Below are 27,910 nucleotides of genomic sequence, written 5' to 3' on the forward strand. Positions count from 1 at the left end.
GTGAAATGTGTTATTAACATGAAATTTACATTGCCCATCTTTTCAGGAAGAAAATGAGATCCCTGCCAGTGTGTTTGTGAAAGAGCCAGCTTCCAGCCTAGCGGAAGGGAAGGAAGAGGAGCATGCTGATGAAAATAAGTCCCTGGAGGAAACTCTGCACACAGTGGACCTCTCGTCCGATGATGAATTGCCCCATGACGAGGAGGCCCTGGAAGACAGTGCAGAGGAAAAGATGGAAGAAAGCCGGGCAGAGAAAATAAAAAGATCCAGTCTCCGGAAAGTGGATAGCCTCAAGAAAGCATTTTCTCGCCAGAACATCGAGAAAAAGATGAACAAGCTGGGGACAAAGATTGTATCTGCAGAGAGGAGAGAGAAGATTAAGAAATCTCTCACTTCCAATCACCAGAAAACATCCTCAGGGAAAAGCTCCCCCTTCAAGGTCTCTCCCCTCACTTTCGGTCGAAAGAAAGTCCGAGAGGGAGAAAGCCCTGCAGAAAATGAGACCAAGTCAGAAGACATGCCTAGCAGTGAGGTGCCGAATGACCACGAGGAGAGCTCATTCGCGGAGGGTCTTTCCGAAGCATCCCTCACCAGTGTACTGGTGGAAGGGAAGAGCATGGAGGGGGATGCTGGGAGGGCGGCCTCAAGAGGGAGTGACTCGGCCATGGACAGCAACATCGACTTGACCATTGTGGAAGATGAAGAAGAAGAGTCGGTGGCCTTGGAACAGGCACAGCAGGTGTGCTATGATGGAGGCTACGTGCTAACCTCCCACGAGGCAGAGCGGTCAGATGAGGAGCCGGTGCAGCCAGCTGTGCTCCAGGTGGACCAGACCGCCTAAAGGCACAGCGCTCTGTGCCCAGCCTGTGCTTTCAGTTTAGCGGGTAACCAGAGCCTAGAAACAAACTCCTGTACATCTCCAGCACTCCCCACTCACACCGTGTTACCGTCCAGGTAGTCATCATTTACTACACAGTAGGCGCACACACGTGCCCGAGATTTACTATGAAGGCAACCTGTCAAGGTCTACACTTCTAATTTACTCTTAGGTTCCATTTCTGTAGTTCTCCAAGACTGCCCAGAAGAAGAAATGGAGCAGTCAAAAAACACTGATCAATTTGGCTAAGTCAGAAACATCAGAGGCTACGTAAGATACTAATCATGAAATGTGATTCATTTTTTGTCATTCCATAAGCTTGCTGAATAAGCGTACCACTAATATATTGAATTTCCACAGAATTCTGTGAATCTATATTCTTTAAGTGTGTGATATATAATATACATATGTATTTAAGCTAAAGAGATAACTACTTTATATTTCAAGAAGAAAACACTTTTCTTAAAAGGTAGAAGAGAAAGTTGGCTATTTACTTAGTAGAAAACATTGTTTATTGAAAATGAAGGAGAAATTGAAAGACTATAATGTTCACCTAACGAAGTAAGATATGTAGAAAAGTTGGGACTATTAGAAAAAGAAAACTAAGGAGAAGTTGGAAAATAAGAGAAACAGGAAACAAAGAATGGCAAAGAGAATGAAGACAAAGAGAAAAAAGCATGTGCTCAAAAGTAAAATATTTACGATATTAGTTCAAGTATTTACTCATATAACAATCTGAAGAAATTCATTTATCCTAGAATAATATGCTATATCTTCACAATATTTTTATTTTCTAATATTTTCAAATAATCTAAAAAACCATTTTACTGTGTTAAAGCTGCATTTTTTTTCTTAATAAAAGACATTACAAATATTTCTCTAAGGAAGTTCAAGAGGATGTCTCTTTAACATTGGAATGAACATAAATCTTCAAAATTAATTAATACATACTGCCTTTTGTAGGAAGTTGGATCGTACTATTCTTTAATGTTTTCCAAATTTGAAATAATCCTTACACTTCAAATGATGTAATGTAGGTTTGTAACACGTTAGAATCAACAGGTTTGGGAAGGGAAAGAGTCGAGTTTTCCTTTTTTGTACATAATGGTAATTTCATTCCAGGTCATATTTTATTTATATATTAATTTCACAGAATATTAATATGTTTCTCAACTTCTTAAAGCATGCTAGTGTTTATGTATATGTGCACATTTACTCAGACAGGGTAATTTTTACTACTGCCTAACATTATACTAAAATATTGCTTTATTTTTAATTACAGAATGGTAATGTTTTGAGAAAACTATTACGGTTTAAAGACAGTTGTACCAGAGGGCAAATTCCCTACCTTTAGTATGTACCACTCATTATAAGTAACCTTACAAATACAGCTAATCTAAAACAGTATTAACAAACTATGCTTTGCCTTATAAAAGGGATAGGATTAACAAATGTATTGATGGCATAACTGATACAGCTGTGTCCTTATTTTGCAATAATGTACCCCAAATATTAGATTGTTGAACTAACAATGGCTGTGTTAAAGAAGACTAAATAAACCAAAAAATAAAAAGTACATAACAATGTCAGTTTCTTGGCAGAAAACTTTAAAAAAAGCAGAAAGAATTGATTATTAAACTCTCCTCCAAATGTAGCCGTAATGTTGATTTTTTATTCTTGATTTCCCCTATTAACTCTGCTTTCTTTTTTCCCCAAGCTCATTTAGAAATCCAAGTCTCATTCTCCAAGTTTAACTTTCTTGACATCACCTTGCCAGCTCTGGAGAGCATCTGAATTTATTGTAGCAGCTTGATGAATTTGATAGTTCCATCTGCATTTTTATTATTTTGTACCAGACCTTATAATACCTTAAATAGCCCTGCAAACATGAATGTATTGAACTGTATGTTCAGTTTATTCACACAGATACACCTTTGTCTTCTGCAGTGCCATCCAGTTGGTAGAAGACTAAATTTCACTCAGGGCCCTGAACATGCCTGTTTAACCTTTACAAAGTTGCTGTTACTTTTTTGCAGCCAAGGAGTTGGGCCATCCAGAGCTAATGCAAGGTTTACATTTCTTTTTCAAAAATGCTTATGTTATTTGTTCCTAGAAACTATCTGCATGTCAGGCATCTTTTTAGATTTGACTGACAGACATTTATTCTCTGTTCCTCATTTGAAACATTAAAATCCTAACCAATGGAACAGAGAATTAAGCCAGCTAATTGTTGGAAAACACATACTGTAGGGATTAGAGAGAGCAGCAGTTGTGGAAATGAAAACTAGTTATTCTGTTTATTGTTGAATTATTTGCATACTGGTGAGGCTACAAAGTCCCCAAATTAGTTATGTCTTCTTCATACCCACCCAATAACCCATTCCTAACTTTATGTGCCTGGAGCTCAAGAACTGGATTAGTTTTCCCCCAAGGATTGTACATTAATAAGCACTGAGATCGTTATCTTAGAAATATAATTCAGGAACAAGAAGTGTCTATTACACAGATCACAGATCTCACAGAAATAGAGCAACGATGAGATTTTTCCATGAGTTTTTATTTGTAAAATATATAGACATATATATTTCAACAGGAATATTTTCTTCTTTCCCTTTCCACTTACGAATCTAGTACATGGCTGAATATCTTTTTATACATGAAAATAAAAGACCCACACTAAGGCCAGTTCTGCACAAAATAAATATTTTTTTCTTACATTTATTGTAAGATGAAAGCCCAAAGTGTTTCTGCTTTTAGCAATGCTCATGCAGAAGAACAAGGTTTGAACCTCCTGCGTTTCAGTTCACTATCAGGAAACTAGAAGCTCCTTTGACATAGCCAAGCCACTAGTGTAAGTAAAGGTTATAATGAAAGTCATTTCCTACATTAAGACACTAATGCCCAAACCCAGTTAATTCTTGCTCAAAAGTTTGTTTACTGCCCTACGGCCTAAGTCTAAGTGATTTTATGTTGGAGATCAGGAGTATGAGGAATTGAGGTAAGGGTGGCAATCATTATTAACAGTTCCATAGCAACCACAAGTCTTTTCCTAAGACTGCAAGACTGTGACACTGCAAAACAAGTTTCAGATCAAACTGGCACTGAAGCTTTGTATTCTCCTTGATCTGGGTGTTGAAATAGAGACTTCTGCAGCCAGGACCTCATTCCTAAAGGGAACAGGCAGTAACTCACATTATTAAAGATACATTCTTCTTATTTTTGTTTTAACCATTGCATTATCCTGTAGTATTTGAAACTCTAAAATTATCTTTAACTCTCCACACAAACTGCCCCAATTACGAAGCTACACCTTTAGCAAGACAGCTTGATATTCATATGCTTAAAGACTTTCCACTGTAAAATCAATTCAGTAAATATTTATTGAGCAATACGACCATCTGTCCTTCCCACTTGGAAATTCGTAGTGCCCAAAGCAGGAAGACACAAGCATGGGGGAGAGAGAGAACATTTCTGATAGCTTACTTTACGCCAGGCTGGGCACGCCAATGGTCAGAACTGTGTACCTACCACATGCTAGACACAAACATTATCTCATTTAATCAAATGAATCCTATTAGAAAGGTACTGTTTTTATACCTGAGACTTTTGATGAGGGGAGCGAGGGAACTACAGAGTTCTTAACCACTCTAAGTTCTCACTCACCATGTTACAATTTAACTATTTTTCCCTTGAAGGTCACAGAGTTAAAAGACTTGTCCAAGTTCACGTAACTATTGAGTGTCAGAGTCAGTGCTCAACCCCACTCTGAAATCCATGCTACTGCCAAAACAAGACTCCTAATTGTATCACCCAACTGTGCTTCACTATGAATCACTTTATAAGCTCTCTGATGGCGTGGTATTAACTTCATTTTATTGCGCCTTATACAGCACCACATAGAGCTGCACTTTGTAAATGATTTTAATGATTGTCATACTAATGCTAAGAAAAAACAGCTCACGATTCTTGGGGAGCCACAGAGAGACTGTTATTCAGGTCTGCTGAGGCCACAGAGGGGCTCCTCAGCTCCTTGGCATTGTCCATTGTCAGTGGCTGCAGGGTTCACTGTGGGGCACAGTTTAATAAGCGCAAGCTGTCAACAGAGATAGATACTAGAATCAGCTAATTCAAAGATGGCGCAAGAAGTCTGCCTCAAACTCCAAGTTAAAGGAGTCAGATTCCTGTGTCATGCTAGAGAAACTGCTTTATCCCGCCTGGACACATCCTCTCATAGGCTGAAAATACGAGCAAATGGCAAATCAGCATGGGGTGGGGGACGTGTGGGTGTTTGGGAAGTAAGGTGAACCGTGACGATATGGAGACCTGGCCTTTTAAGATGATTCCTGCAAAACAGTCCAGCTGTCTTCTCAACGTAAAAAAGGAGCTACATCAAGCAAATGCTGGTGCAAGCAATCAAAGAAAACCCTCCAGGCCAGCCCTCATTCATCAGGATGTATGCTGCAGTCAGTGGCTTCTTCCAAGGGCTTAGGCAGTGGTCACAAACTCAAACGCCTGAAGGGTTCACATAGAAGTAACATGGTTCGAGGTGGTGGCAGCAGTTGTGGCAGAGCAGTTACAAGTGGGCCGTGACCTCTCTTATGGGACACCTTCATCCTTCACCAGTCTGAAGGTGGCGCATTTGCTAATTCCCAGAAAGTGACGGTACATTCTAGGAGCCACCCTGAATTGTGGTAAACTGGCATCTACCACCCAACTCCATTTGCCATGTGAGAAGTCAGGCCCGGTGTTGCCAAAGCTTCAACTTCTTTTAAGAAGAGCCAAAATTCAGATTTCTTTTTTGCATGAAAAGCTCCTGGCTTTTAATTTCTGGCAACTAGCTCAAATCATTTTAATCACTGTTTGAGCCAACTGGAACTATCTGCTGGCCTGTAGCCTTGGCACAGGCCATCAGTTTCTGACCCCTGGTCTGTAAGTGAACACTCTTGGGTTTTCCTTCCCCACCTGGACGCACAGACATGGGAATAGAAAGCTACCAACAGGATTGGATTTGCCTTGAGAAAAAGCACAAAATTTTTCTTAGGGAAATAGAAAATGCAAAAATGCCCTTGCCGGAACTTGTAAGAAATTTTCTCTTGCCACTTACTGCATTTGTGAAAAGATTCCTGTTAATGCTGCATAGTCAATGCACTGAGGAGACAGTCACCAATCACACTGAAAGGTGGTTATATGTTCTCTAATGGGATAGCACCACTTCCTGTTATTAGCAGCACTACCTACCTGTGGGTTACCTGCAGAGCCCCTGGGTGCCAACGGGATTGGTATTTTGTTGGGGTAAACTGAGCATATAATGTGACTATTCCATTTCTATGTTCCAGTAGAAAAATACCTATTCCTATCAATAACCTGGAGGTCCTACAGATGACAGAAAGCAAGTCTGCACCCTGCTCTGCCATATTTCATAGCAAAATGGCCAGCCGACACTCCATTTCTTCAACTCTTTATTGTTAGTAATGAGGTACTAAAGGAAAAGAACACAGCTCAATTTTCTGGATGCTAAATGGAGACTTCAGAGCTCAGAGTTGGGGAAAAAAAAACTGATACCGATTTAGCACAAGGGGAAAGATGTCCTTTGTTAAGGAGAAACTTTATGCTTGCAACCACTTTAAGCTCTATGGAAACACATGGATTAGCTATGTTCTCCAAGGTCCAGTGCAGGTTAATCATATCCAGAACCCCAATGACATGCAGAGAAAGGCAGTGTATTCTGAGCAATATGCCCTTATTTGAAAAATCAAATGTCCTAGGAACTTTAAATCAATAATTTTCAATTCCTACATAATAAAAAGGAAGCCCCCCCCCCACCTTCCCTCTCAGGATGGATGGAGAAAAGGAATATCTTAGCTTATGGGATTGCCCCAAAAATTAACCAGAGAAAGGGAGACTGATGTACCTTGGGTGTAATTCCATTATCTCTTTAGTTCTCTCTCTTTTTTCTTTCTACTATCACTCTTTTTATTGTCAGAGACCAAAAGATATTTTCCAACTACCTTGTAGCTAGACTTTTCAGAGATTAAACAAAAGTAGTTAGGCCTGAATTATCCAATAACTGCAGGGTGTTTTCATCTGCAAGAAACATTTCCCCAGTAAAGGTATCCATTTTATTAACATTTATTGGGCATCTATATGTGCCAGGCCCTGTGCTGGGTCTGTGGATAAGACTGACAAGAGAAGAGTCTTTGCCATCTAGGAACTTTCTATCTATTGAGCAAGGGGAAAGTGCTGGGAGCCCCCTACATAAATTAGAATTTACAGAAGCAAAGCAAGAAGGAACAAATAATCTGCAAGAAAAATAAATCTTCAGCCTTAAGGAAACTGTTATTTGAGAAATAGTCACACAAGATAGTTAATGGAGATCCTGTAGCTCTGCTGTGTAACATACCATAAATTTCCAGAATGGAGATAGAAGGAATCTAAACAGTACAAAGTACAGTTGTGTGGATGTAAAGAATACACAAGAGTAGAGATTTCTCTGTGCTAAAGTGTGAAACAAAATGGTGGAAGGGAGACTCTGAGTGGAAGAAAACCTATAGTCTTTAAAAACGCAACACTGACAGCAAGCACATTCATTTGTTTTAATTCGCAAGTAAGTTTTGAGCACATACTGTATACCAAGACTTGTGAAGGTACTGGGTTCACTGGTTCACTGCAAACCAAAAAGACATGCCCTTCCCTCCTGCAATCCCAGTGTGCCCTGGAATAGACTGCTTGTTTAGTCACTCTCTTGCCAAAAGTTTTCGAATTCATTTTGTTTTGGGACTTTGGTTTGTTTGTTGAATTTTAGGGAATTTTTCTCTCCTGGAAACACATCGCTAATTTCTGTTATATAGTATCTTTGCTAGGATGAGACAGGAATGAATAATTAAAAATACACAATAGAAATCAATGAGAAAATTTGACTTACTTTAGGTAAAGTAACTTTACATCCAACTTTGAAAGAGTACATATTCTCCTTACAATAAGAGTTGGTTTTTTAAAATAATACTTCCTAAGATTTTTTATTTGATTAAACAATTATTAAGTAGGGGGAAATGGTCCATAATCCTAATGCCCAGATAATCCCTGCTGTACATGGCTGGGTTCAACGTATTGTATCACAAGGCTGAAATTAAGATATCTCATCTGGAGGCTCTGGGGAAAATCTGCTTCCAAGCACATTCTTGTTAGCAGAATTCAGTTCCCTGCATTCAGTTGTAGCATGGAAGTCCCCACTTCCTTGCTGACTGTCAACCCGGGACTGCCCTCAGCTCCTAGAGGCTGCTCACATTCCTTACCATGTAGTCCCCTTCATCTTCAAGCCAGCAATGGCACATCCAATTCTTTAGTGTGCTTTGAATCTCTGACTGCCTATTCTTCTTCGAGCAGCAAAAAAAACCTCTCAGGCTTTATAGGTCCTCCTGTGATTAGGTCAGGACCACCTAGATAATCTCTCTTCAAGTAAACTACACCATGTAACATAATAAAATTGCAAGAGTAAAATCTATCATATTCACAGATCTGGGGATTAGGCAGGGTGTGTCCTCCAGGGAGGTGGTAAATCTTAGGTCCATCTTAGAATTTTGCCTACCACATAATGGAACATAGTAAGGGAATTCAAATGATGCAAAAAGGTTTTAAATGGAAATTAAAGAAGTTAGCCTTTTCCCACTTCTCCAAACACTATACTCTGATGATAACCATGGTCAAAGTTTTCTTATGTATTCTTCCAGGAAAAAATATAAAAGATATATATGTATATTTTCTCTTTATATGTAAATAATCAGGATCTTGTTGCACCTAACTTTTCTCATTTAATCTCTCTGGTGCTCTTTCCTTAGTTGCAAATATGGATCTACATTATTCTTTATCACAGCTACACAGGAGTAGCTTTTTATTTTTTTTAATAGTCATAAGAATAAGCAAAGCGATCAAGAATGAATCATCCCTAAAACCAAGACAGATTATTTATTATCTCAAGGATTTTCAAATGGTGGACAGAGTCTGCATCAGACCCATTGTTCTACCTGAAACACCTACTTCTCTTAGAGCAGATGGGTTCCCCAGGAGTCCCTATTTTGGAAGAGAATCAAGTAATTTTTCTCCAAAGTAAATTTAAATAATAACTTCTGGAGGAGGTGATCTATTTAGATACAAAAGTGTTTTGACAGACTGTCCACACATGTGAAGGAAGGGTACCAAAAAAGAAGAAGAAAGATAAGAAGGAGGAGGAAGAAGAAGGAGAAGAGGAAGTGGGGAGGGGGAACAGAAGGAAGAAAATAGAAAAGCAGAATAAATCAGTTAAAACTAAATTGAAGTCAGAAATTTTTCTATGCTTCAGAACAAGAATAAAGTTCCACCCTGTGAGCATTACCACATCTTTTCTCCATAGCAACACCAAAGAAATAAAAAGCACTTTCTTTTTTCCACAAAACATGCATTTCTTTCTAATTATTGTCATTCTAAAGTTCTTAAACTACAGTGTTTGATCTATGGCTTTAGAATACCAATTTTTCATATCTGTTTCTTCTAAGTACAAAAAGACGAAGAGACTTCCACTACCTTTCATTGTTCTTTGAATGGGACTAGACATTAAAAAATAGATTTACATTACTAGTCTTAACTTGCAACTCTTGAAGCATCCACAAAATTCATACATTCCGTTTTTTTTCTACTGAAGTGACAAGCTGTTCTGCTTTCATCAGTTTAAATGAAAACACAGTAAGCAATGATAATGGCCCCAATTTCCATGAGTGTTTTCTCTGCGTGAGGCATCCATGAGCCAAAAGTTTCTCCTCAGAGCTTGGTCCACTGCTCTGAAATGTAGATGGACTATTAAACCTAATGTGAATGCTTAAGAATTTACATTAATTTTTGAGAAATGTGTCATTTGCTCTTAAAAGCTTAGAGTTCTTCATCTCCACTGCAAAGAGATGTCCTAAAAACACATCTTTACAGGTTAACTACTGGGACATGGAAGAGGGCACTTTAGTAGTAACTTAGCAGCAATTTAAGAACAAACCCTTGTATGAGGCAACTGCTAGAGAGAGAAATGCAACAGAGAAGCTATGAGGAAATCCCATACTGCCCTTAAACCCAGACAAGCAGAGACCCTGTCCTGTGCCTGCCCCTCAGGGAGTCCTACGCCTTAAAGAACATTCCAAGAAATATTCTAAGTTCCCCTCTGGTGTCATCAGACGGAAGACTCAGGTCAGATAATGACCCTTGTGGGCCCCAGTCTCCATTTCTCTCCTTCAAGTGCTGTCTAAACCTCTACCCCATGCAAGGGGTAAACCAGATTCCCCAAAGAGCTTTCAGGAGGAAAATACTCCTAGTTAGCAGAGTATTTCTTTAACGAAGCCGTGAGAGTATGAATGAGATTGGGCCTCTGGAGTAGTGCCGACATGCTGATTTGGGGAAACCCACATTTCTGAGGGACACAAGACAAGTCCAGTGCTCTGGGATACTGATGGTATACTGCCAACCCCTGGGCTGGAGTCATGCATGTGGGCTGGTACAAAAGCTTTTAGGACAGAGTGCCACCTCCCGTCTACAGCACCAAGGGAGCAAGGTGGCAGCAGGGGTCCTTCACCCAGGGCCATCACTCCACTTCCTCCTCAGGTTCCACATCATGTGTCAGGCTACTTCCCCAGGGTTGCCTTACCCTCCCCAAACACCGCAAAGAGTTTTCGAGCCCTTTGTTCCCCTATGACCAGAGATTCTTCCAATCCATGTCGTCTCTTGCCTTACAGCATGTGTTGATGTTATTCCCCACTAAGCTGGTCTTAAGCCATGCTGGACAAGAGATGGACATTTCTTATACAAATGGGCCCACTTTTCTTGTCCCTATCTTCCCACTGGTGAAAGTGGTAGAAGGTAGGGGTATAGCCAACATTGAAAGAGATCATATTCTAGGAATGCCGTGGTCACCACCTAAAGAGTTCAAGAGAAGGCATAATGGAAGGATGTATCATTCTATGTTTATGCTATAAAATTCTGAACACTAAATTTGACATGACCAGAAGACAACTTATCACTCACATTTCCTACATATACTAGATAAGACTTGCATTTGTGATCATCATCAGAAAAGCACAGCAAAACCTTTGAGACAGTCCTGGGAAACCAGCGATCATGGCATGATGGATGATGTAGACTCATGAGTAATGATGTAACAAGTCTTAAATAAATGGTATTAGAAACCACAGAGGCAAGAAGATCTATATTGTTTCAATTAAAACAATCTGAAGAGCCATGGCATTGTGAACAATAACAGTATTGCTACGTTTTTCCTCACATAGTGGGAGATATGAAATTAGCCAGGAACCATGCATTTGACAATAAAGAACAAGAAGAAACAGCACCTAGGTACTAGCCCCTGTGAAGATTCTTTACATGCAATGACTGGACAATAAACAAATGTGTAAATAGCTCTACTTTATCCATTATTCTGAAGCTTGATTGAAAATTACCATACCTTATATAGGTCCATGAATTTTATAACACTTTTTTAAATCAAAATTTTTTTATAGACAGAGACTCTTCAAAAAAAATTTTGCCTGAGGCCCACTACATGCTAGGGATGGCCCTGTGGAAAACTCCTAAGGAAGGGGAGTAGGTAACTTGTCAACATACAATTCCATCCTTTCTCAGTACAGCTACAGTAGATTTCACATTATATGGTTTGAGAATCTGAACAACTTAACTTAGCAAATATTTTATATACACAATGAAATAATTATCACGATGTGTTGCAAAGGCTTGGGTATTTATGCATTTTGTGTGTGCAGCTACCATGCTTTTGTATTTTTTTTCCTGCTTGAAGATAGTTCTCAATTAACCAAATGTGGTTTATTCACTTAGTAAGCTAACTGCCTAAAATAAATGTTTTATTTCTGGACTGTCTGACCTCCAACACTGAGTATTTCTAGATGATGTCACTGTGTCATCAGTTGGTAGAAACGCAGAGAATGCAAATTAATTTGATGTTAAATATTTTAATTATGGAAGAAAATCTGCTCTATCAAATAAATGCATGTAAACATATCAGATGATTTCTGAAGTATTTATCTCTTGGAATACCTCTGCCATTTTTATGAACATATATAGTTGAGGCTTAACTATTTTAAGGTTTCCATTATAACAATGATCTGTTTTTCCATGTGCTACCATATTTGTGTCCACAAAAATAATTACTTATTCATAGGTGATTAACCTGCCTTAATGACTTAAAAACCACTAGTCTATTCAAACAATTACTTGACCAAACTATCAAAAGAGGTTGACAGTGAAGTTCTAGTTCCAGTTCCAGAAATCATGGTTTATTTCCAAAAATGGGCAAGAAAGAATTAGGAAAGGAAATTTTTTTTTAACATCTTTATTGGAGTATAATTGTTTTGCAATGGTGTGTTAGTTTCTGCTTTATAACAAAGGGAATCAGCTATAAGTATACATATATGCCCATATCCCCTCCCTCTTGCGTCTCCCTCCCACCCTCCTATCCCTCTAGGTGGTCACAAAGCACCCAGCTGATCTACCTGTGCTATGCAGCTGCTTCCCACTAGCTATCTACTTTACATTTGGTAGTGTATATATGTCCATGCCACTCTCTCACTTCGACCCAGCTTACCATTCCCCATCCCCGTGTCCTCAAGTCCATTCTCTACGTCTGTGTCTTTATTCTTGTCCTGCCCTTAGGTTCTTCAGAACCATTTTTTTTTTTTTTTTTTTTTTTTAGATTCCATATATATGTGTTAGCATACGGCATTTGTTTTTCTCTTTCTGACTTACTTCACGCTGTATGACTGACTCTAGGTCCATCCACCTCACTACAAAAAACTCAATTTCATTTCTTTTTATGGCTGAGTAATATTCCATTGTATATATGTGCCACATCTTCTTTAGCCATTCATCTGTCAATGGACACTTAGATTGCTTCCATGTCCTTGCTATTGTAAATAGAGCTGCAATGAACATTGTGGTACATGACTCTTTTTGAATTATAGTTTTCTCAGGGTATATGCCCAGTAGTGGAAGTGCCAGGTCATACGGGAGCTCTATTTTTAGCTTTCTGAGGAACCTCCATACTGTTCTCCATAGTGGCTATCAATTTACATTCCCACCAACAGTGCAAGAGGGTTCCTTCCCTTTTCTCTATACCCTCTCCATCATTTATTGTTTGTAGACTTTTTGATGATGGCCATTCTGACTGGTGTGAGGTAATACCTCATTGTAGTTTTGATTTGCATTTCTCTAATGATTGGTGATGTCAAGCATCCTTTCATGTGTTTGTTGGCAGTCTGTATATCTTCTTTGGAAAAATGTCTATTTAGGTCTTCTGCCCTCTTTTCAATTGGGTTGTTTTTTTTTTGATATTGAGCTGCATAGGCTCCTTGTATATTTTGGAGATTAATCCTTTGTCAGTTGCTTCGTTTGCAAATATTTTCTCCCATTCTGAGGTTTGTCTTTTCATCTTGTTTATGGTTTCCTTTGCTGTGCAAAAGATTTTAAGTTTCATTAGGTCCCATTTGTTTATTTTTGTTTTTATTTCCCTTTCTCTAGGAGGTGGGTCAAAAAGGATCTCGTTGTGATTCATGTCATAGAGTGTTCTGCCTATGTTTTCCTCTAAGAGTTTTATAGTATCTGGCCTTACATTTAGGTCTTTAATCCATTTTGAGTTTATTTTTGTGGATGGTGTTAGGGAGTGTTCTAATTTCATTCTTTTACAAGTAGCTGTCCAGTTTTCCCAGCACCACTTATTGAAGAGGCTGTCTTTCCTCCATTGTGTATTCTTGCCTCTTTTATCAAAGGTAAGGTGACCATATGTGCGTGGGTTTATCTTTATCTGAGCTTTCTCTCCTGTTCCATTGATCTATATGTCAGTAGTACCCTACTGTCTTGATTACTGTAGCTTTGTAGTATAGTCTGAAGTCAGGGAGTCTGATTCCTCCAGCTCCATTTTTCTTTCTCAAGATTGCTTTGGCTATTCGGGGTCTTTTGTGTTTCCATACAAATCGTGAAATTTTTTGTTCTAGTTCTGTGAAAAATGCCATTGGTAGTTTGACAGGGATTACACTGAATCTGTAGATTGCTCTGGGTAGTACAGTCATTTTCACAATGTTGATTCTTCCAATACAAGAACATGGTATATCTCTCCATCTGCTTGTATCATCTTTAATTTCTTTCATCAGTGTCTTACAGTTTTCTGCAAACAGGTCTTTTGTCTCCTTAGGTAGGTTTATTCCTAGGTATTTTATTCTTTTTGTTGCAATGGTAAATGGGAGTGTTTCCTTAATTTCTCTTTCAGATTTTTCATCATTAGTGTATAGGAATGCAAGAGATTTCTGTGCATTGATTTTGTATCCTGCTACTTTGCCAAATTTATTGATTAGCTCTAGTAGTTTTCTAGTAGCATCTTTAGGATTCTCTATGTATACTATCATGTCATCTGCAAACAGTGACAGTTTTAGTTCTCCTTTTCTGATTTGGATTCCTTTTATTTCTTTTTCTTCTCTGATTGCTGTGGCTAAAACTTCCAAAACTATGTTGAATAATAGTGGTGAGAGTGGACAACCTTGTCTTGTTCCTGATCTTACTGGAAATGGTTTCAGTTTTTCACCATTGAGAACGATGTTGGCTGTGGGTTTGTCATAGATGGCCTTTATTATGTTTAGATAAGTTCCCTCTGTGCCTACTTTCTGGAGGGTTTTTATCAGAAATGGGTGTTGAATTTTGTCAAAAGCTTTTCCTGCATCTATTGAGATGATCATATGGTTTTTATTCTTCAATTTGTTAATATGGTGTATCACATTGATTGATTTGCGTATATTGAAGAATCCTTGCATTCCTGGGATAAACCCCACTTGATCTTGGTGTATGATTCTTTCAATGTGCTGTTGTATTCTGTTTGCTAGTATTTTTTTGCATCTATGTTCATCAGTGATATTGGCATGTAGTTTTCTTTTTCTGTGACATCTTTGTCTGCTTTTGGTATCAGGGTGATGGTGGCCTCATAGAATGAGTTTGGGAGTGTTCCTCCCTCTGCTATATTTTGGAAGAGTTTGAGAAGGATAGGTGTTAGCTCTTCTCGCCTGTGAAGCCATCTGGTCCTGGGCTTCTGTTTGTTGGAAGATTTTTTATCACAGTTTTAATTTCAGTGCTTGTGATTGGTCTGTTTATATTTTCTATTTCTTCCTGGTTCAGTCTCAGAAGGCTGTGCTTTTCTAAGAATTTGTCCATTTCTTCCAGGTTGTCCATTTTATTGGCATATAGTTGCTTGTAGTAATCTCTCATGATCCTCTGTATTTCTGCAGTGTCGGTTGTTTCTTCTCCTTTTTCATTTCTTATTCTATTGATTTTAGTCTTTTCCCTTTCTTTCTTGATGAGTCTGGCTAATGGTTTATCAATTTTGTTTATCTTCTCAAAGAACCAGCTTTTAGTTTTATTCATCTTTGCTATCGTTTCCTTCACTTCTTTTTCATTTATTTCTGATCTGATCTTTATGATTTCCTTCCTTCTGCTAACTTTGGGGGGTTTTTTGGTCTTCTTTCTCTAATTGCTTTAGGTGTAAGGTTAGGTTGTTTATTTGAGATGTTTCTTGTTTCTTGAGGTAGGATTGTATTGCTATAAACTTCCCTCTTAGAACTGCTTTTGCTGCATCCCATAGGTTTTGGGTCGTCATGTTTCCATTGTCATTTGTTTCTAGGTATTTTTGATTTCCTCTTTGATTTCTTCAGTGATCTCTTGGTTATTTAGTAGTGTATTGTGTAGCCTCCATGTATTTGTATTTTTTACATTTTTTTTTTCCTGTAATTGGTATGTAGTCTTATAACGTTGTGGACAGAAAAGATACTTGACACGATTTCAATTTTCTTAAATTTACCAAGGCTTGATTTGTGACCCAAGATATGATCTATCCTGGAGAATGTTCCATGAGCACTTGAGAAGAAAGTGAATTCTGTTGTTTTTGGATGGAATGTCCTATAAATATCAATTAAGTCCATGTTGTTTAATGTGTCATTTAAAGCTTTTGTTTCCTTATTTATTTTCATTTTGGACGATCTGTCCATTGGTGAAAGTGGGATGTTAAAAGTCCCCAACTATGATTGTGTTACTGTCGATTTCCCCTTTTATGGCTGTTAGCATTTGCCTTATGTACTATGGTGCTCCTATGTTGGGTGCATAAATATTACAACTGTTATATCTTCTTCTTGGATTGATCCCTTGATCATTATGTAGTGTCCTTCTTTGTCTCTTGTAATAGTCTTTATTTTAAAGTGTATTCTGTCTGATATGAGAATTGCTACTCCAGCTTTCTTTTCATTTCCATTTGCATGGAATATCTTTTTCCATCTCCTCACTGTCAGTCTGTACGTGTCCCTAGGTCTGAAGTGGGTCTCTTGTGGACAGCATATATACGGGTCTTGTTCTTGTATCCGTTCAGCCAGTCTATGTCTTTTGGTTGGAGCATTTAAATCCATTTACATTTAAGGTAATTATCGATATGTATGTTCCTATTACCATTTTCTTAATTGTTTTGGGTTTTTTATTGTAGGTCTTTTCCTTGTCTTGTGTTTCCTGCCTAGAGAAGTTCCTTTAGCAATTGTTGTAAAGCTGGTTTGGTGGTGTGAATTCTCTTAGCTTTTGCTTGTCTGTAAATGCTTTAATTTCTCCATCAAATCTGAATGAGATCCTTGCTGGGTAGAGTAATCTTGGTTGTAGGTTTTTTCCTTTCATCACTTTAAGTATGTCCTGCCACACCCTTCTGGCTTGCAGAGTTTCTGCTGAAAGATCAGCTGTTAACCTTATGGGGATTCCCTTGTATGTTATTTGTTGCTTTTCCCTTGCTGCTTTTAATATTTTTTCTTTGTATTTAACTTTTGATAGTTTGATTAATATGTCTTGGCATGTTTCTCCCTGGATTTATCCTGTATGGGACTCTCTGTGCTTTTCTGGACTTGATTGACTCTTTCTTTTCCCATGTTAGGGAAGTTTTCAACTATAATCTCTTCAAATATTTTCTCAGACACTTTCTTTTTCTCTTCTTCTTCTGGGACCCCTATAATTCATATGCTGGTGCATTTAATGTTGTCCCAGAGGTCTCTGAGACTGTCCTCAATTCTTTTCATTCTTCTTTCTTTATTCTGCTCTGTGGTAGTTATTTCCACTATTTTATCTTCCAGGTCACTTATCCATTCTTCTGCCTCAGTTATTCTGCTATTGATTCCTTCTAGAGAATTTTTAATTTCATTTATTGTGTCGTTCATCGTTTGTTTGCTCTTTAGTTCTTCTAGGTCCTTGTTAAAATGTTTCTTGTATTTTCTCCATTCTATTTCCAAGATTTTGGATCATCTTTACTATCATGACTCTGAATTCTTTTTCAGGTAGACTGCCTGTTTCCTCTTCATTTGTTTGGTCTGGTGGGTTTTTACCTTGCTCCTTCATCTGCTGCATTTCTCTGTCTTCTCATTTTGCTTAATTTACTGTGTTTGAGGTCTCCTTTTCACACGGTGCAGGTTTGTAGTTCCCATTGTTTTTGGTGTCTGCCCCCAGTGGGTGAGGTTGGTTTAGTGGGTTGTGTAGGCTTCCTGTTGGAGGGGACTGGTGCCTGTGTTCTGATGGATGAGGCTGATCTTGTCTTTCTGGTGGGTAGCACCACGTCCAGTGGTGTGTTTTTGTGTGTCTGTGAACTTATTATGATTTTAGGCAGCCTCTCTGCTAATGGGTGAGGTTGTGTTCCTGTGTTGTTAGTTGTTTGGCGTGGGGTGTCCAGCACTGGAGCTTGCTGGTCAATGAGTGGAGATGGGTCTTAGCGTTGAGCTGGACATCTCTGGGAGAGCTCTCGCTGGTTGATATTATGAGGGGCCAGGACGTCTCTGGTGGACCAATGTCCTGAACTCGGCTCTCCCACCTCAGAGGCTCTGGCCTGACACCTGGCTGGAGCACCAAGACCCTATCAGCCACACGGCCAGGTATGTGGGGAGTTTCTTGCCTTTTGGGAAGTCTGAGGTCTTCTGCCAGTGTTCAGTAGGTGTTCTGTAGGAGTTGTTCCACATGTAGATGTATTTTTGATGTATTTGTGGGGAGGAAGGTGATCTCCACGTCTTACTCCTCCGCCATCTTGAAGGTCCTCCCCCAGAGAATTTGAACATTTTTAAATTAAATATTAAACCAATATTTTAAACCAACTCAGAGATGATATAATCACTGTATAGCATGTCTCCTTCCTCTTACCCATTAATTTTTTTCCCTACCAAGTTGTGACTTAGAAAAATGCTACTAGAGATGCTTGGGCTAATCAAAGTCAACATTTTACTCTCATGGGATTTTAACATTTCAAATTCCATTGAATTTCCTTTCAATAAATCTTACAAATATAATAGAGAATATAACATTCTAATAACACAGTACATTAAAATGTAAAATTTGAAGTTCATTTTTATATTCCCAATTTTTGTCTGATACAACTTAAACACAAACATTTTGTCAGTGCCACCATTCTTGTTTCCAAAAATTTAACAGATTTTTCATTTAGATAGGCATGGTTATAAAATGCATGAGGGCCATAGGGAAAGTAGTAAGGAATAATTCAGGTTTTCTGAAATAATCCGTTTTCTTTTGACTCACCAAATCTTGTTTTCTTTCTATCAAATAGGATAGGAATTACCTAACTTTCAGAGATTCTTATGTTACCTAACCCTTTCAAGTGGCATGATAATCATATGGAAAGTGGGAAAAGGATTTCGAATAAGAGCATTAGTGGCTATAATAATTACCTCTACTTTCTTAGTAAAAAAGGGCAAGTTCTAAGCTTTTTTGTTTGGAAATTCAAGAACAGCAACAAAATGTGTTTGTATTTCCTTAAAAAGCAGTGACCTTGTCATGCTGTGGCATGACCTAGAACTCTCAAAGCTGATGGTTTATATTGAAGAGGAGTTGTAATTCTAACAGCTTGTGTAGATATTAAACTACACAAAAGTAGAGCCTTGAGATCAGGGTTGTGATGCTTAAATGTTACCATTCTGTGATTTCTTATAATGATTATATACCACTATTCTGTAAACAGTAATTATAGCAATAGAGTCTTTTTAGAAATGTATCAGGACAACTTTTTGTTGTATATCACATATATGGTTTGGTATCATGAATAAATACAGCTGTTCTATTTCAAAAAACAAAAAAAAAGCAGTGACCTTTTTGAAACAGAATCCCTGGGAAATAGTCTTAGAACGTGAAATTCTGTGATTTTCACAAATAAACCATAAATTATATAATATTAAAAACAATTACCTGACTTTTCAGTACTGACTTTCAGATGGATAAATCTCATTCAAAGATTCAATGCTTACAACTTTACATCCTCCAAATCCAGCAAAAATCACTTACAAACATGACCAAATTGAACCAAAATGAACATCAGATGGCTAAACAGAAAACAGCAAGCACCTGATTGCTTTACGAAGAATGTTTTAGAATGAATTAGAAGATATTGATTATAAATAAGCCATAACATGGTAGAAACAAAGAACTAATTTCTTTAGACCAAAATATTGTATTGAGAATCAGTAATATCTAATTTGGTGCATCAGTCAGCATATTTGGACATTATGTTTCATTCAAAGCCCAGTTTTGATGTCCATGAAGGGTTCAAACTTCCACTGTGGAATCATGAATCCTTGCCCTACCCAACAGAAATATTGTCTTTAAAATATTTCTGTTCTCTATGTCTTTTTTTAATCAATTCTACGTATGCTCTGTTTTTCTAAGCAGCAGGGTCAACCTGACATTTCCTTGAGGACTGTGCCTGTCAGCTAGAATCACCATTCTTCCAATTGCTGAATCAGCCCACCCTCGTACCACTAGCTGGTAGCAATACAAGGAGACCTTCAAACCCTGCAAATTTTAGCTGGATTAGAATGGGCTCTAAGCCAATATCTTTAAAAGCAGCATAGATTTTCAGACATTTACACAATCACATTTCTAATTACAGAAGACCCCAGAAATACATACCATTTCAGACTTGGAGGGACTGTTTGATTCCAAGCGAAAATCTTTTATCATGTCACCCAGGTGACTACCATATACTAAGGCCACAATAATTGTTCCTATTGTGGCAGGACATCATTCTAACTTGAAAAGCCAGGCTTTTAGAAGAAGTGCTATAAATAGAGTTAATATTAGACAAACTACCACAGTTGGAAGGAAGAGAGTAGAAATCAGGCACTGAGTTCAAATTTCCAACCTTTGTGGCTTTGATCCTTTGCCAACCATGCTTCTTCTCTGTAAGCTGATGGATAAAGGCTCCACAGAGAACACTACTGAACTGAAGGAACTTTTCTTCTTCTGTTACAAAGGCTTATTAAGGGTCAAAAGAACAGAATTCAACAATTCAGAGAGAATAGTTTATTGTTTGCCAGTAGAATTCTGGTTAACAACGACATTGCATTGTTTAATTCATCGGGACAAAATAAGTTAAAATATATGGGCAGACTTACTGTTGTATGTCTGGAGAATCAAAGCCTGAGACAGTATTTTAGGGGCATGAAGTTTATTGAAGGAGTGCTCTTCGGGGAAAGCTCTTCAGGGGAGGGTATGATAAGCAGGAGAGGGAAGAGGAAAGGGCTGAGCAAGGATGTGGTCCCGTATACAGACTAGTCTTGACCTGATCCATGGGATCACACCATAGAATTAATTAGGACCCTCTCCTTTGATGCAAAGGGGCCAACCATTTGCAGCCCAATATCCATCAATCATTGGCTGCTCCTAGTTGGAGGATCATAACCTTGCGGGAGATGCAGCTGCCATCAGCAATTTTCTGGAAGAGGAGGGAGAGAGAGGAGGGAGGTGGGGCATGCTGCTGTGGGTCTTTAGCAACCAATGCTCACAGCAGCTGGAGAAGAATGTAAAGGGATTCAAGCAGGGCACCTAAAGCATCTACTATGCTATTTGCCATTCACTCAGAAATTAGAAAAACACCTAGGACTCTGTCAAATTTTAGACAGACTGGAAAGTGTCACCCTAGCATCAACAGGTGAAGTCATTGGGATGGAATGGCTGGCAATCTTACCCAGTTGCCTTTAATTGTATTATCCCCTATGACTTGTGCTTTCTTTGCTTGTTAACAATCTACAGCCTCTGACATAATGTATCCTTAACCTATTTTGGTGCTCTTAATTCAGAATTATTCCTTCTTCCCGCATGAAAGAAAAGCTGCCAGTTTTGAGAATACCCATTAAGTTAAGGGCACAAGGCAGAACGTTAACATTCAATTTAAAGAAAAAGCAATAGCCTTTATAAATCACAAAGCACAATTCTTTTTTAATGGAGGAATGAAGTTTTCGACTGAGAGAACTGGGGGAGTAGAAAGAAGTTTCCTTTCCTAAGTTACAAGTTTTATTTGCATTCCGTGAGTCATGTTACATGGAAATCCTTCACCCAGTAAGAAATGTACACTTCTCCTGTGGTTTGTGACCCTCCCCATCTCTCAATTATGGGCACTACAAATTCCAAACATGCTGTGAGTCATTTTCCCCATCTTTCCTCCTAGACTTTGTGCTGGAGATGGAGTGATTCTCATTTTCATTGTTGCTCTGTGATGTACTGAAACAGTCAAAACAAATCTAAGCCTTTATTATCCAACAGGTAGACAGGAAATAAGAATCCAAAGCCTAGACAGCAATAAATCGGTAGTCTTTACCCAGATGGGTGCTTTGAACCCACCAAAAAACTCAGACATAATATTTTACACTTGGAACTTTCCTCCTCTCCATTTTGAGGTGATTAATTTCATCTGGATATCTAGAGAACAGACCAGCTTTATATTTGAGTTCATTATAAATACAGAGAAAGAAGGAAAAGATTTGCCTATCTCCATAGGAAAGTCCATTTCTTTCTCTTTTGACCTAATCAATATGAGAAGGCATCAAAAATAATGGTTTCAAAATCTTAACTAGAAATGTCAGTTTGGCCACAAAAGCCTTTGTTAAAAGGGCATGTGGGAATCCATGGGGAGAGTCATCATTATACTAATCCACTCAGGATAGTTGGTTTCTATACCTCTGAGTCCAGATATTTGTCCTGGATTCTGCAGCAGCCAAGGCAGTGGGAGATTTTTTTCTGAAGCAAACAAATCTCCCTGTTTCATACTGATCCAACCTAATTCTAGCCACCCAGCCTACACATTATATATTTCCTATTTTGAGAAAAACATTCCTGGAACAGGGAGTGGGCAGTGGACTCAATTCTATTTTCCACTAAATTAAAGACACCTTACAGATAAGGAAAGCCACATTTTCTGTGACAGGGAAGAGGGCAGAATACTTGCTGCAGTGAAAAAAATTACAAACCAAGAACCAGAGAATAAGAGGAAAATGGCAGATTGACTTCCGGTTAAAGGAGAGCTGTAAGCTATTACAAGGCTCCCTCTGGCATCCTCCCTTACTCCTCAGCTCCATCCACATCTGTAAAGAAATCGTTTCTAAAAAGCAGAGCAAAATTCCAGCTTTGCAAGGGCTTCTAACCCTGGCCTCATACAATCAAGGCAAGACCCTCAAGTTATAATTAGCTTTCATTGACCCTTCTCCAAACATCTTTTAGCCTAGGGGCAACAAAAGCTGGCAGTCAGCATGACCAATTCACTGCTATTTATATCCGAGCTTAGTGGTTATTCTTTGTGGCCACAATTGTGTTCTGACCTTCTCCAGAGGGAGTACTGAGGGTCAGCACAGTTTTGTTCATACTCAGATCAAGTTGATATACCATCTCTGGGGATCAGAATCCTGATTTGTGAGTGTAAATGGCAGCTTCTGGTTTTATTATTGGTGCAAGAGAATAAAACTTTATTTCTAATATTTGTATTTAGTTGGGGGGATCAATGAATATTTATAAAATGTATTGATAAAGTAAGGAAAGGAACATAGAGAAGAAGAAAGTACGAAGTAAAAACTTATTAAAATTTTGTAGAGTTTATAGACGTCTAAGATTAGACTGGTTTTCTGAATTAACACTAATACAAATTTATCTCTTTAATAAGCTTGAGCTCAGTCTCATAACTGAGAATTTTACCTCTTCAGAAATTCAACCAAGGACAACGCAACCTAGGTGGACAAAAGCACTAAAACCAGAGGAGCAGCCTTCTTGCTAATAGCATTAACTGACATTTTTTTCGTGTTTACAGGTGCCAGACAATGTTAAGAGTTCAGTCCTAGTATGAAGTGTTATCACTTCCAGAACACAAGCTAGTAGGTGGGAATGAAGCCCAACTGGAACATTTACTAGTTGTGTATCTCCAGAAAATATATTTCTGGGTTTCTTTCTCTATGTTTGTTTGTTTTTAAAATGAGTGTTGGAAGTAATCCCCACTTTACGGGTTGTGGTGAGGTTAAATGAGTTAGTACATGTAAAAAAACACTGAGCATAGAATCTGGCACATGGAAAGAGCTTGAATAATTCTCATCTATTACTATTATCCACTCACTAAAGATGAAAATGTAGAGATTTAAAAGGTTCAGTAACTTTCTCAAGGTCATACAGTGAATAATGAACAAAGCCAGGATTTAATTCAGGTGACCTATCTCTAAAGTCCATGTGCTAAATCTTAACACCTCCCTGACGAAGCACATTCCCTGGGATCCAGTATAATTTGAACTCAGCCCTTTCTGACATAGCAGGAGCAGTACAGCAATAAGATGATGATGGGCTCTTTTTGGCCGAGAGCTTGTGGCAGACCATGAATCTAAGAACAGAATAGTGTAGTGACTAATCACTACAAAAGCTGATGATGCTACAAGTTTGTTAATTCCTCAATGGGAGAGGTCAATACAGGAAAAATCGTTGGCTAAAACTAGATTTCTCTCATGTGAAATTCAAGCACGCTTATGAAATAAAATATATAACTCTTATGAATTAATAACTTTAGTGAGGGCATAATATTTCACCTAAAGCAAATAGAAATTACCTTTTCAGGTGGAAAAGTACTCAAGTTCCTAACTAATAAATGCACTTCATACTCACACCATGCCACATATTTTATCACACAGTATCTTGTTTAATCTCTGCCAAAACTCCATGAAATAGAAATTATTCACTTTATTTTATGGATGAGAAAATAGAGACGTTAAGTGACAAGGTCACAAAATGGCAAAGTTAGAATTTGAATACATATTTGCCTGGCTCCAAAATCCAAGGTTCCAAAATCCAATTTTTAGCCATGAAACTAACACTGCCTTGTTGCTTGTGCCATGATGCTCTGTTTATGTACAAGAATTTAGAGTAAGGACTATTCTTGACAAGGCTCTCTCCTTATACCATAGTATAAGCATGGCTTATTACCTGAGCATGGTTTGTCATACAGAGAGGAGGCTGAATAAATGTTATTTTTCCTTCCAACCATATACTTGTAAAGCACTTTGGAATTTTAAAAGACTTGTATTTTCTTATATTAAGTAAGGCCAGGGAAGGCATTACTGCCAGCACTTTACTGATGGAAATAGTGAGACCTGTAAAGAGTAACTTGCTCCAATCTGTAAGTTTTAGAGTGGCATCATAGGCTTCATCCCCTGGGCTTTTCACTATACTTCATTCCCTACCTTTGGCAACACTGTCCAGAATAGATGATTAAAGGATCTAAAACTACAATAGTTTCTACAAATATAAATGATTTATATCAAAAGGCAAATACTCCAGATGTCTATACAGCCATACCAAAAATGTTTCCACCGAGACAGAGTTTTGAACGTGTGAGGTTCCTAAGACTGATAGATCTTTGGGATCTATCTAAAACTATTGATTGGTATCTTTGGGTTCCTGTTCTCCTACATCAGATGCAAACATCATGTGGTTTACAGGATCAAGACAGCTCAATGACCAAAAGTGCCTCCAAGCTGTTGGTGGCAGGCCCTGAGGCATAAAAGAGCAGCGGTGGCTGCAGGGGGTGTGGTAGTTGACACAGTGCAGTGTATTTATTTCCTGACTCTGAGGAGATTACAGCAAAAGCAGAAAGAGAGAGACAGAGACAGAGAATGAGACAGAAAGACCAAACACAACCAAATATCTGCACACAACATCAAGCACCATAGCTTTGAGCAAATCGTACTTACATCAGCCTTAGCTTTCAATTGAACACTCAAAATTCAAAAAATTACACACCTTCCTTCCCTCTACAGGATCAGGAGAGGGGAAAGAGAAGCTTGCAGAAGGGGGAAAAAAAAAAAGCTTTGAGTATCCACACATTTATTTATGCAGGGAGGAAAATGTCTTTGCTGCCATCTCTGGATGGAGGGGTACTGTGTTCCAGTCGAGAATTCCTGTCTTATAATGGGCACTCAGGAAATGCTTATTGGATCAGGAGCCTGGAGCTCTCAAAGTGATGGAGATGACATCAGTCCTGCGCAGGAGGGACTGGCAATTGAAAATTTCTGACACTAACCCAGACAAAAATGGACAGGCTATCCAGATAATGCACTGAGAACTTTGAGCAATCAAATAAATATGCAGCTTAATTTTTTTTTTTTTTTTTTTTTTTTTTTTACATCACTTATGTTATAGTCACAGACTGCTCAATTCCAAACCATCCTACGGGTAACCTGAGTTCAGAGACTATTAAAATGAAGTCGCAATACATTTTGAAAAATGACCTTCACTAACATAAATTTGAAGCTATTTTTACTGGAGATGAGTAGAATGTTTTTAAAGAACCATTAGAAGGCATTTGTGAGTGAATCTTGCATAACATTTTCTTTGCAATTCTTTTGAAAAGTAAGTAAGATCGACAACTACACTAGTTCCACTTGGACAAAATTTGATTATTCTGGCTAGCTCAGAGGAGAGCTAATGATTCTAATGGATTCTTAAACTACCCTAAGTACTTCTCCAAACTTGGCTATGTCCACAGTCACAATGGAGTCAATCATGTGCATATGGAAAAGGAGTCAAGTTGGGGGTGAAAACCTAAAAGGCAATGAATGACAATTTTGCTTCCTGGCATTCCAAGGTCTGCCACACCAGTTGATGCTATACCCTAATGTGCCTTTATATCTCTTTATATTAACTTCCTATAATTCTCATTCTTTTTCTACGGCATTGATATGATACCTTTCAATGGAAACCCACTGCACAATAGCTTAGGATTATTTTCTGTCATCTGAAATTCTTCTTGTGCAAGTCTTCTAGGACTGCTGCACAGAGCCTACCTCCATCTCAGTGGAAAGCCCTAAACGTAAAGAGAGAAATGAGCTTGTAAATGCAGTCTGGAGAAGTCAGACTAAATATTTTGTTAAAGGTGGTCTCAGGAGTAATATTTGTTCATGAGGCAGATGTGAACATTTCCGCTAAGAATCAATAGTGGATGCATTTGCACAACGCTTAGTGTTCAAAGTGTTTCTGTGCATTTATCCCACCCTGCACACTTTCTCTCTATAGGTAAATATCGGTGGCTGTCTGAGTTTCAAAATGCTTCTGTCAGCCGCCGTTGTTACCCTTGCCTGAGAGTGGAGCTGAAAAGACCAATGCATCGCTATCCATCCTCTCTATACCCTGCATTCAAGTAAAGATTTTCCTGGTGTGGCAGTTGTAACTGTGCTTTGTTTCTTTGCCTGTAGCTCCACAGTTGGTCTGCTGCCCTGAAGACTTTGCTCAGAACAGGCCACCCCATTTCTGCTGGCTAAACCTCCAGGCCATGTCTGCTGATTTTGTTTCCCGACATTCCAAAGCTCGGCAGACCAGATGAGGGGCCGACTCAGGGCCCATTCTGCCTGACTCCATTACATCTGTCATCCTCTCAGCACAAATCTTGGGATGGCTGCCTTTATCTCTCTTCCATACCTGTTCTAGCCAATGGAACAGTGCTGTAGCAAACGATGCTTCAAAAGAGAGGGAGTATGGCATAGTGGGAGGAGCATGGACAGACCCTTTGTGAAATTCCTGGCTTGGCTGTTTACCAAGCAAGTTAATCGACCTCTTTAAGCCTCAGTTATCTTATATCTAAAAAGAGTATAATAATGACTACCTTGAATAAGTGTTATAAAGACTGAAACAATACCTGAAAAGCGCCTGGCCCATATTGAGCATGCTATAGAATAGCCATTTTTATTCAATTCTGATAAAAACCAGCAAGTTCTAGGAGCAGGTATCACATTACTTAGGAAGCTAGAGTAACAAACATTCTGTAGACGGCAGATAATTTGGCAGGGAGTTCTCCCTGTCTCTCAGTACATCCTCAGACAGCGTGCTAGCTGGCAGCAGAATTCAGTGATAGATTTATGACAGTGTGCTGCTGATGGAAATCTTTGACTGGGGCAAGCTGGGATATGACCCCTTTCTCCTTCAAGTTTATCATCAATCAATGGTGCTGTGCCATCTCTATAAAGGGGATCTTAATCTCTTTTTTGCCCTTACACTTCCAGAAAAGATTAAGCAGCAATCAAGTTTCTGCCTAATAAGTTTGCAAGGACTCCCCAGCACCTGGAACAAGAGCAGGCACCTAGTAGGCACTCAATAAGCATTAGATGTAAGGAAGAATGAATGAATGACTTCAAGTGATATTTTATATCCTAGTGAAAGACTCTCCTACAGATCTGGAAGCACTGGTGCTGCCTGCAAGTTCCTCTTTACACTTTCATATGTTTGAATATAATTCTGTAAGATAATATTGGCACTCACCTAGCTCCATTTCACTCCATTGATAGTAGGTCACTATGGATACTTACATGAATGATTGCACCTGAGTAAATGTCAAGACACTCAAATTTCAAACTGAAAGGGGCCTTAGTGATTTGCCCTTATCTATCTTTCCTGCCTACCTACAGTATGCGATGTAGCAAAGTTCACATCCACTTTCCCACTTTTCATTCTAAAGACACACTGTGTTTCCCATGTGCCTTTAAGGAATCATTCTTGATCTCAGCCATAAAATTGGAAAGCTGCATAAATGACAAGATGATCCCGCAAGGCAGCTGAAACATGGGGCAGATTGAAACCGACAGTTAATTTGTAGCAGTAAAAAATAATGATATCATCATAAAACAAGTTTAAGATCAGACTGGG

At 38.6% G+C, this 27,910-nt stretch overlaps 1 protein-coding gene across 2 annotated transcripts in view; it reads left to right on the top strand.

Annotated features, from left to right (window-relative positions):
- Positions 1–25,424, top strand: part of CAVIN2 (caveolae associated protein 2) — a 36,197-nt gene extending 10,773 nt beyond the window's left edge. Inside the window, exons 2-3 of one of the 2 annotated variants that reach the window (XR_014246129.1) lie at positions 47–6,056; positions 6,214–25,424. Coding sequence is in view for 1 of the 2 variants with exons in the window: in XM_082397376.1 (XP_082253502.1) it covers positions 47–841 (795 nt within the window). In the remaining variant the exon portion in view is untranslated. Of the gene's footprint in view, positions 1–46 lie in introns of both variants that reach the window. The other variant, XM_082397376.1, reaches the window with a different exon arrangement.
- The last annotated feature ends 2,486 nt before the right edge of the window (positions 25,425–27,910 follow it).

This window comes from Balaenoptera borealis (assembly GCF_965194805.1).
Source record: "Balaenoptera borealis genome assembly, chromosome: 6".
Taxonomy (NCBI): domain Eukaryota; kingdom Metazoa; phylum Chordata; class Mammalia; order Artiodactyla; family Balaenopteridae; genus Balaenoptera; species Balaenoptera borealis.